Source organism: Salminus brasiliensis, chromosome 1, assembly GCF_030463535.1.
Source record: "Salminus brasiliensis chromosome 1, fSalBra1.hap2, whole genome shotgun sequence".
Classification (NCBI taxonomy): domain Eukaryota; kingdom Metazoa; phylum Chordata; class Actinopteri; order Characiformes; family Bryconidae; genus Salminus; species Salminus brasiliensis.
Genome location: NC_132878.1, coordinates 78,535,505 through 78,546,541, shown reverse-complemented (window position 1 = coordinate 78,546,541; position 11,037 = coordinate 78,535,505). Strand labels below are relative to the sequence as shown.

At 41.7% G+C, this 11,037-nt stretch overlaps 1 protein-coding gene across 1 annotated transcript; it reads left to right on the top strand.

The window, feature by feature from the left end:
• The first annotated feature begins 555 nt into the window (after positions 1–555).
• plcxd2 (phosphatidylinositol-specific phospholipase C, X domain containing 2) lies at positions 556–7,267 on the top strand. The gene is made up of 4 exons (XM_072658120.1): positions 556–693; positions 1,493–1,959; positions 4,846–5,087; positions 7,114–7,267. Exons 1-4 carry the CDS (start codon positions 594–596, stop codon positions 7,265–7,267), a joined length of 963 nt encoding a protein of 320 aa, XP_072514221.1. The 5' UTR covers positions 556–593.
• The last annotated feature ends 3,770 nt before the right edge of the window (positions 7,268–11,037 follow it).

Below are 11,037 nucleotides of genomic sequence, written 5' to 3'. Positions count from 1 at the left end.
CCAAAGGTAGCAGGCCCAAAGCAGCCCCACAAAGAAACCATGGGGACAGTTATTATTCTATTATTATTATTATTATTATTAATAATAATAATAATAATAATAATAATCTTGGTTCTTTTTTATTTCTAATTTCTGAGCAAAAGCAATGTGTGTATTGTTGTGCCCATCTCTCCCACACTTGTTAGCTAACCTACATGACAACACCATGCTGCAAGGAGCTGACACTAATGGGGATCATTTACACGAATACTAAAGTCCCAGTGACTTCGTGCCTATTTCACAGGGGTAATCCAAAGACACCTCCCCTCACCGAGGACTCTTCAACTCGAGTGGGGAAGCAGGGAGGAGGATGAGTAGCTGTACTTTGGGATTAAGCCGATTAAAGTGATTAGTGGACGCGTTAGCTCCCTGCTATGCCACTCCTTGGTGTTGCCAGATTCACGTTGTTCGCGTTCAGCCGGCCTTTCCGTCTGCTTCAGGCGGTCAGTGGGCTAGAATGAATTACCCGGGTGTGAGCAAGTGGATGTCGGTGTTAAAATGGCGAGATGAGTGTTGTTGCTGACACACTGCGGTGAGGTTGTCTGGGGGTCAACATGAAGACGAGACCGACCGGCAACAGGGGCAACGCCGACTGGATGGGCTCCCTGTGCCCAACTCTAACGGCCATGCCGCTGAAGTACCTGGCCGTGCCAGGTGGGACTTTTCTGATTGTAACCGGATAGTTTATGTGAATGGAGGAATCACTGGACACACTGAATACTGTCCAGTGTTGTTGTTGTTGTCTGTACAGAACAGAAAAATAGCTAAGTGTGAAGTAGCTAAATCAGCCCTTAATTTGCCTATGCCTAAGTACAGCCTATGGGTCTTATTAGGATCACTTGTTGCTCACACTCTAAGCAAAATGGCTTTGTTTATATATCACAGACATCTACTTTACAATTACCAATCTGTTGCTGCACAATATAGACCCCTATCCCATCCATTCATGGAAAGGGACCACCATAGGCCCGCTGACCAGAGAGTTTGCCAGACTACAGTTACAGATGTAGCCCAGTAATAATGCTAAGTCTATCAGCCCTCTCTGCTGCTACTGGACGACCACTGAGGATTAGGACGTGGGACCGTTCTGAGCACAGCACTGACTCTGACATGAGAATGAGTGTATTAGGTTTAAGAGCTTTGCTGGTGTTTTAAAAGCCTTACAGGCGTTAAGTTTAAAACAAGTTTATTGTGTACATGGGTCAATGACATGACCCTTAACTTTTCTGCCCGACTCCGATATTTGCAGTTAAAAAAAGGTTGAAATGCATGAAAAGATTCCAAGATATCTGCAGAACCTCTCTCATGAATGTACGCGCATTTCTCAAAATAATAGTAATTATAATTTTTATTTGTTATTCAAAACATTTAGATGTGTTTTACCCCAACAACAAAACTACGAATACTGTGAAGTTGGTTTCAAAATTAAATGATCTCCATTTTATCATTCTAGGATCCCACGACTCCTTCAGCTTCTGGGTCGATGAGGAAGCTCCAGTTGGCCCCGATCAGAAGGCATTCGTCAAGCACCTGGCAATGATTTTCCGTCTGTTGGCCAAGAAAGTGATGAAGAAGTGGTCCATGACTCAGAACCTCACCTTCAGGGAGCAGCTGGAAGGCGGCATCCGCTATTTCGACCTGCGCGTCTCTTCCAAACCAGGCGAGGCAGGCCATGAGGTCTACTTTATCCATGGCCTGTTTGGCCACAAAGTGCGAGATGGGCTCATGGATATTAACGCCTTCCTCAATGCACACCGCAAAGAAGTGGTCTTTCTCGACTTCAACCACCACTATGCCATGGAGGAGGAGCACCATCGCTATCTGATCAACATGCTGAAGGAGGTTTTTGGAGCCAAGCTCTGCAAGATCAATGTGGTGGAGGACATCACTCTGGACTATCTATGGGAGAAGAAGTACCAGGTAATGGGCTTGCTGATGCACAGGGGATTTCTCAAAGTCAGCAGCTAGGCCAGAAGTCCCTATTGCAATGGTATTGCTGAATATTACAATCTACCTAGCAGTAATTCTCATATTCAAAAGCTATAAATGGTGTTAAATGGAACCATTTTTTTAGTGCCATAGAGGAACAACTTTTGTTTCCCTAAAGCTATAAATGGTGTTAAATGGAACCATTTTTTTTAGTGCCATAGAGGAACAACTTTTGTTTCCCTAAAGTAGAAGCTACTTCAGATAAACTTGAGGGATATGTTTAATATTGTGGGGGGGGAATGAACCAACAATATAATGTGCAGCTCTGTTTGCAACCTTGCCTCCTTAGCCTTTGACCCCAGCGTGTAGCAATAGGAGAAAAAGCTTGTCCATTGCTTGACTGTGTCTGACATTTTGAGCAGGCTGAGTCATGGTGTCAGTCTAAGTGATTAAAGGTGGCAGGCCTCTAAAAGCAACTTATCGCTGCCGCCACAATTTCCCTTTTCCTTTTATGTGATGCCACCTGTAACGTTCACTTTTCACTCTCCACCCTAACAAACAGCCACACATTTTACCCACTGCACCAGACAGGCAGGCGTCAGACGTGGGCTTGCTGTTATTTCTAGCCACAAGAAGAAGCGGGTCAGTGTAAAAGTCTTAGAGAAAGACGTTAACGGGATTAGTGTACAGCGCGCTGATACTAGTTACTGCGGGGTAAGAGATGTGTAGGCATTTGGTAGCAAATGAGTTCCTGTTTTACTGTGTAGGTGCGTGCGGTAGTGCGTTTGTGTCTGCCTGCTTTTTTCTGATATGACTGTATATGTTTGATGCTGAGAAGCTCTGAGAAGCTTGTGACATTATTAGGCTAATGGAACTCAAACATCCTGTTATTTACGGCAGACACTAAATTAAAAACATGCTTTCAGTGAATCAGCTCGGCGTGTCTCAGAAGAACATCTCACTGGCCATCAAACATTTTGGGACCCAGAAATAGAGCAAAAATGTGGACTGCCTTGGGGTCAATCAGGACTGGATTGAGAACTGGCTCAATACACTGTATGTCCAAATGTTTATGGGCACCCTTTCTAATGAATGCATTCAGCTACTTTAGGTAGCACCCATTGCTGACACACATGACAAGCTTGTGCGTGCATTTGCACTAGTTCCTGTAGAGAGGTATTGCCAATAGAATAGGACTCTCAGGACTCAGCCTATTGACACCATTCCCAAAGCCAGGCGTGGGCTGGAGTGGTATAAGCCCCCAGCATTGAGCTGTGGAACGATGATGCTCCATTCAGTACTTTAGGGATGAGTTGGTGTTGAGGTGGGGTGGTCATCATCCAACATCCTGACCTTACTAATGCTCTGTATATTTTGCAGCGCCCATCTTTGTGTTTAACAAAAAGTAAATAATGTTATATTTTTGTCTGATAAATTATTAATTTATTAATTATATTATTTATTAATAAATAATATTATTATTTATTCATATAAACATATTATATTATTTATTAATTAATCATTCATTATGGAATTATGGGCTGTTGCAGCATTTTTTTTGTACCTGCAGATACTGGCAACAATTAAGAAAATGTAGAGAGTGGAACTAGATTGAACTTTCTTTTATATGAATATTTAAAACATTTATTTAATTTAGGGTTACAAAAGCAGTCAAATGAATAAAACACTGTTGTTTTGTGCAGGAGCCCGGCGTCACCTAAATGTTCTGCTTGTCCAGAGAACAAGAAATGTATTCACAATATTGGTCAAATCTAAACACCCATCCAGTGTGCATCATTTATTTAAAAATTCAGCATATTTTCACTGACATAATTCAATATTCTCATGCGTTCTTCTTTAGCAGGTCTCTGCTCTGTCTGATGGGTTATTCCTTAAAGCACGCTCAACCCATGGCAGAGGTCAGTCGTTCCCACTTTGCTCTGACCCTAATCTCTAGAAGATTACAGTCTCACTTCCTACCTCTGCTCAACATAATAAGGCATATCCAGCTATACTTGTTCGGTCCTATAAACATGTTGATGGCAATGGTTTATTTAGTGAATTCTGCTTTACTTTTGGTTGATCAGTTTGTCTCCTCCACTTTTTGGCATGTATTACAGCCTCCACTCCTCCAGGAAGGGTTTTCATGCTCTTTTGGAGTGTGTCAGTGGGATTTTTTTGGTCAAAGGAGCATTTTTGAGGTCAGGTACTGATGTTGAATGTTCCTGATTATTCCATAGGTGTTGAGTAGGGTTAATGCCAGGGCCCTGTGCAGGCCACAGAAGTTCTTTTACACCAAAATCCATTTTTGGTGACCACTGCCTCTGCAGCTTTCTGTTCTAGGCTGGCAGAAGTGAAACCTAACATGGCCTTCTGCTGCCCTTTCACCTCAGGGTTTGAAATGTTGTGTGTTGAGATGCTTTACCACAGATGTACAGGCTATCTGAGTTATTGTAGCCTTTTTGTCAGCTCGGACCAGTCTGCCCATTCTCTGTTGACCTCTCTCATCAACAAGACCTTTCCATTGCTGCACAATGGATGTTTTTTGTTTTTTTTATTACTCCATTCAGAGTAAAATCTGGTGACTGTTCAAAATCCAGGAGATCATCAATTCTGGAAAAAGTCCAACCAGCCCATTTTAAAGCCACACTCTTTCACTGAGAATCACATTTTTTCCCCTGCTTGATGGTTGATGTCAGCACCAGCTGAAACTGCATCTTTTATGCATTACGCTCCTGTTTAACAGTATGGTGTCAATCAAATCAAATTATTTTAATTGTAAAAATGAGTACTAAAAAATCAGATTTACACTATATGAGCCCTATGTGATCTTATGTACTTATGCATCTTACACATATGTGATGATCTGTCTCACAGGTCCTAGTGTTTTATCATCATTCATCTGCAGAGGACTGTCCAGTGATGTGGCCTGGAAGTAAAATCCCAGCGCCATGGGCCAACACCACTGACACCACAAAGCTCATCAAGTTCCTGGAGACCACGTTGGGCGAGAGGGCTAAATACGGCAGCTTCCATGTGTCTCAGGCCATCCTCACCCCCCGCGTCAAGACCGTCGTCGGAGGACTCATCAGGGGGCTGCGCAACTACCTTGTGGAGAAGTGAGTTGTCGACGTTGAGTCCTATTGCAGGGCTTGGCATCATCTACTAGAGAGTCTCGGAGTGTTTTGTTCTTAATAATCTCAATAATCTTAGACCAGCACTAGTTCTGGTTAAGACATGTAGGTGTTTGGCAGGGGTGTTAGTTAAACAGTTTTTCTAAGTAGGCAGTAGATGGCAGTATAGGTGCACATTTACTTTTGGTCCTAATAAGCACAGGCTGGGCTGAATGGTAAAGACTGACCTACATAGGCCTAACTTTTTTCCTGATTCTTCTCAGGTCCATCACATGGTTTAAGTTCAAGTCAGGATTTCCATCTGGAGAAGTGAATTATACATGAGTTGCTCAGTACTGATTATATCTACTCTTGGACCAATTGAACTTTGAAAGAATACTTTTTGGTCTACATTTATGTTCTAGACCAGTCTTGTATGTCCAGAAGTATCCACACATCCTTTTATTTATTTTTTTTTCCAAAATCAGGGGCATTAATAGGGAGCTGAACTCTTTGCTGCAGTAACTGCCTCTACTTTCCTGGTGATGTTGGAACCTTGCTGTGGGCATCCAAATGCAGTCAACCAAAAGAGTATTAGTGAGGCCACCTAATGCTATTGTATGATAGTAGCCTATGCTTGTCATTGGGCATGGTGACCCATTGGCATTGGGCATGTGTGGTTGGCCCAGAGTGACCCATTATACCAGCAATGCCTTTCTATGGAAATTACATGGATACATGTACATTTATTGTGCATTTTAACTCATGTGTCAGAAATAGGGGGAGCCTTAGGGCAGGCAGAGTGTGTGTTTTGAAAACATTTGGACAAATGATAGAATATAGCAAGGATGAAATGTCTCTGTGAGCTGGGTAGCAATGATCAAGCATGTATGACCGGACTGCTAGGCGACTAGAGCTACGTCTTGGCAGACGTCTTCGTCAGACTGCTGTCTCGCAGGAAAAATGATTAATTGTGACTGAGTGTGGAAGGGGTATTGTTTATTATTCCAGGATAAACTCCTTTCAAACTTCCCATTTCCTGGTTTTGTTGAGCCTGCCGCTGTGGATCAGTGGAGACAGAAAAAAAACTCTGGAGACCATTTCCAGTTTGATGTAGAAGCAACACAGCAATGCTAATGTCCTAGACGAGCCAGGTTTAACCTCCTCCTACGGGGTAGTGCCGGTCTGTTGACTGTTGAGGTGGTGTGAAATAAAAAAGTGATCCACAAGAAACCTACAGAGTGAGGCTTATACGTCTCTGAATTTTCAATCAAAATAAATAAATGTGTAACTTGTGATGAGCTGTAGTGCCCTGATCTAATTTCACTACCCACATGCGAATGTTAGCCCCAAACTAACACAGTAGCCAAAAGCTAACAATCTAGTCACAATATACTATGATGCAACTGGGACTCCTCAGGGCCTTCTAGGTTTCCAGAGAATGCCTAATGATTATTAGTTCAACAGAATTATGCTTACATTTAAACTGCAAGATTTGAGTGCTCAATATTTTCATTATTTTAATGTCAACAAAGGATTACATTTGTGAAGAGCTAAATAGAAAATTGTCCAATCAGGATTTGGTTGTTCAGTAGTATCCAGGTATGATGAGGATAAACAAGCTCTCTAGTTGGCTGGGACTCCTTTGCAGGATCTGAACAGCCCTCTCTGTCTTTCTGAACTGCAGCTAATGCAGGGATGGGCAATTCTGGTTCTGGAGGGCTGGATCCTTGCACTGGTTTGTGCTTTTCCTGCTCAAGCACATCCGATTCAACTTCCCTGTTCAGTACCAGGTTTAGCAGATCTGTTAACAGACACCCGCACTAAGTGATAGGGGAGAGGAAGGACCATCCTACCCACCCAAAGAGAATTAGGGTAATTCTGCTTTGATTGTTTGTTTGATCAGACGGAGGACACTCTTAGTAAAAAGTGTAATTAGAATAAGGCCAGATTATATTCAGTTATGATCAGAACATGAAACACAAGCTCCCAGACTTGCTGCTGACTGAGGCTTCACTTCTGTCCCATCTAGAAACCTGCCGATCATCATGACGTGGGTGGAGGCACAGAAGCCAGGCGTGAATGGCGTAAACATCATTACCTCAGACTTTGTGGAGCTGGTGGACTTCGCCAATACAGTGATCCGGCTCAACGACCTGCTCCTCTCTGACCGGGCAGTCAGATGACGTCTGCAGTAGGTGGTTGCTTGGACCATCAAGAGACATGAGATCACAAGAACTACGGAAACTAAGATCATATGATCATCTTGCGAGAATCAGATTGTGTGACCATCGCAGAGCATCACAAGCTTGAAAGAGCTCTCCCAGCCTATACCAAATGGGGACCACTGTCAAACTAACTACCAATTAGATTACTTAAGACATGGTCATAGACTATTCTCTATGTTTTAGCTTTTCATTCAAAAGGGCTATAAAATCTCTCTGTGGAATAGACTTCATGTGTAACTTTAGCTGACAGTTTTTTTTGTTTTTTTTTTAGCTCTCTATGAAAGTGCTTGTGGGCAACCAGAAGCCTGTCCCAATGAGCAGTAATTCACACACATACAAACACACACACTCCCAAAGAATGTATTTGCATTTTCAATGATTTAATATTATTTATTGAATTTTAGTCTCTTTTAATAAACATCTGCTGCTTACCCTTGCGGTTTGCGGCAAGCTGGTGTGGAACAACAGGATGAGTTTGTGTTTGGCAATGCAACTCTACTTGGCCTCTCCAACCACAGTGCATTTGTCATATTGGGCTGAGTGAACATTCACATATCCACACACAAGACTGGCAACTCTCCAGCAGAACCGTGGCTGAATTCTTCCTCCTATAGAATAGGATAGACCTTTGGCTTAGGTTATCTGGCTAACTAAAAAATCTTAGGGGGATTTCAAAGGGCAGGATTTAGAATTATTGTGTAAACACTTTTAATGTTATAAAGACCTCATCCACTTCCAAAGTTCATACATATGGAAACTCTGCTGTGAAAACAGCTTGTTTTGAATGTATTGTTTCTATGAGGTCATGAAAACCAACTCCAGTCTAAGTTCAGTCTACCACAGTTTAGCCTCACCAATTCATGCTACAGTTTTTTGGAGTGTTTTACAATATGGGGTGGCCAATCAGAACATGCCTTATTTATCTTAAACAGCCTATTCTAAAGGATAAAGAGAGGATAATTGTCTTTTTAAATGGAAATGTTGTTGTTGTTGTTGTTTTCAAACATACATAGTAAATAGACTGAAAAATCTATATGTGTCCTTTACCCCTTAGACCCTGTGTGCTAGCCCACACTTCAGTTCTCCACACTTATGACCACATTACTGTCACAATTAGTATCGATTAGTATTGCTGTCGCTATCAGTTTCATAGGCACTAAAACAGAGCCCTGCGGAACGCCACAAAATATGCTCAACCAAATGCTTCCCAAAAATTCACAGTAGTTTCCACATTAGGACTGATCAATTTAGAGTTCAATGGATTCAACTCAAAGTTCAGGGCTGTCCAATGTCTGTCCAAATCTTCTGCTTTTCTCCTATTGGACAGGCTTGACTCTTTAGCTTAAGATATCTGGCTAAACTGAAATACGGCCCTGCAATGTTGTGTTTCTATTGTGGTTTAATCATCTTTTTTCTTTTTCTTTGTTTTTTTGTTAAATGCTCTTTCTTCCTTTCTTTCATCCCACTTTGCCTTTTTTCCATACTCTCGTTCTCTCCTCTTTCTTAATGTGCTCTCTCTCGTTCTTTCTCGGCCTCTCTTTCTTCCCCTCTCACTTTGTTTACTGCCAAATTCTCTTTCTTATTGGTCTGCCTTTCTTTTTCTCTTGTGTTTTTTTTTTTTTGTGTGTGTGTGTGTGGCAGAGTACGGTTGGTTGCCGTGGGGAGAAAGGTATGTATTTTTGGGCTCGGGCCTGGAACAAACACCAGCACAGCGGATCTGTGGTGGTCTGCTGAGTGTTTATTTTGGATGCGAGGTTGCTCTTATTTTGTCTGAGCTCGTAGCTGTGAAGGAAGGTGTCGGACACCAGCCTCAAGATGGCTTTTGGGCCTTCTTCATGTGACCTGTGCATTTTTGGGACGCCCACTGCATGTTTGTTTGGCTGGGCTTGCCTGAACCCTCAGTGACCACAGGAACATCTTTCTGACAGACAGTCAGGCAAAGCAACAATGATCAGTTCCTCCATTTAGGCTTTTCAGTGAAGGCCCAGGTCTCTCAGCATTTTGGCCCTGGAAGAGCTGCTGTGATGGATTGTATGAATGTGTATATTGTCCCTGTTGTAAAATCTGACACTTTATAGGAGAAGGTAGGTTTTTAATGATGATGAGGCATTTGTGTTGATGTGTTTTAAATGTAAGCAACCACTTTACACATTCTAAATGTGTTAGTTAAAATTAGTTGCAGTGGCATGCAAAAGTTTGGGCACCCCGGTCTACACGTTACTGTGAACAGCTAAGCCAGAAAAAGATGACCTGATAAACAAAAGGTATTCAGTTAAAGACACACTTCGTTAAGATTGTTAAGATTTATTTCCATCTTTTACAGTTTCAAAATCACAAAAACAAAAAAGTATGGTATTTGCTGGTATTTAACTAAATCAATTCTTCCCCTTACAAGTGAAATGTTCCCTGTGTCACTAGCTGCAACACAAACCCAAGGCATGATTGATCCACCCCCATGCTTAACAGTTGAAAAGGTGTGCTTTTCATGACATTCTGCACCCTTTATTCTCTAAGCATACCTTTGCTTATCATGCTCATACTTACTTAACTAGTCCTAGTAAATGTTTACATTATACTGTGTAATATGTATATAATGGACTGTTTCGCTTTGTCCATTTAGTGTGAAATGTTCACACAACGTAAGGGGCTGCTGTTGTTTTTACATGTTTTTATATTCCTTTGCATCCAGCCTGATGGCCAGGTTATAGTTAAAAAATGTCTTATTTGAGAGAGCAGACTAGAGTAAGTATGGAGGCAGTGAGATACTGCTATGCACAGAGACAAGAGAGATCTAATCAGCACAGCTGACTTCTTTGCAAGGCTCTATGGGTTGTTTTCATTGCGAGCACCATGGCATTCATTCTTACTGGTCCAGCTCTGCTTTTCATTTTCAGCCTTACCAGTGTTTGGGTTCGCCTTTCAAAAATGTACTGCTTTATAGCTTGCGTGACTCCGCTGAGCTTCATGATGATTAGTCTGTATTTAGGGAAAGGAAGTCTTCCATTGTGTCAGAACAGTCAGAACATTACTTTTAGTACAAATAATGGTCTTTAAGAGCTAACCTTTCTAACCAACCCTTACCATTAGACAATCGCTTGAGATCTGGCCGTCTCTGTTAGATTTGACTTGTCCATCAAAATTTGTATCCGTGCTGGTTTCTCAAATGGCCTAGTAGTAATAAGTCAAGGTGGCTGGACTTGTAGTGCTATCTTGAAGCCAAAATCATTTACTATGGCTAGACTCAAGAACAGTTTGGCTCACCAGAAAATGTAAGCTAATGTAGCTAGGAAGTAATAGACAGAGACAAACAGAGCCGTTATGAATGGGGAGACCAGCCGTTGGTTGAAAACAGTACTCGAATTGCTCAACATGGCGTCAAAATGATCCAATCAACTTGCTGGTTGTGCACAGACTGGAGGAATCCCTCACCATGTGGAACACATACTACAACATACTTATGACTTTCTGTCAGATTTTTAGCCGTTACAAACATGCTTTTAAAATGGTAACTTGACTTTCAGTTTTGAAATAATGCTCGTGTACGGGAAATAACTGCCCTGCAGTGTTGCAAAGATGGCCACTGAGTGAACAGGCTTGCCTATAAGGACTTTGAAACTAATGATTGGCTTTGTTTGAACTGCATACCTAAATTATCACATACTGTCTCAAAGCATACTTAATAATTATGTCTTGATTTAAAACAATATGAAGTATCAACAAAAAATGAC

Coding starts and splice junctions, on each gene's coding strand:
- plcxd2 (XM_072658120.1), top strand. CDS start 594: ATGAAGACGAGACCGACCGGCAACAGGGGCAACGCCGACTGGATGGGC. Junction 1,960..4,845: donor TATGGGAGAAGAAGTACCAG/GTAATGGGCTTG, acceptor TCTGTCTCACAG/GTCCTAGTGTTTTATCATCA. Junction 5,088..7,113: donor CGCAACTACCTTGTGGAGAA/GTGAGTTGTCGA, acceptor TGTCCCATCTAG/AAACCTGCCGATCATCATGA.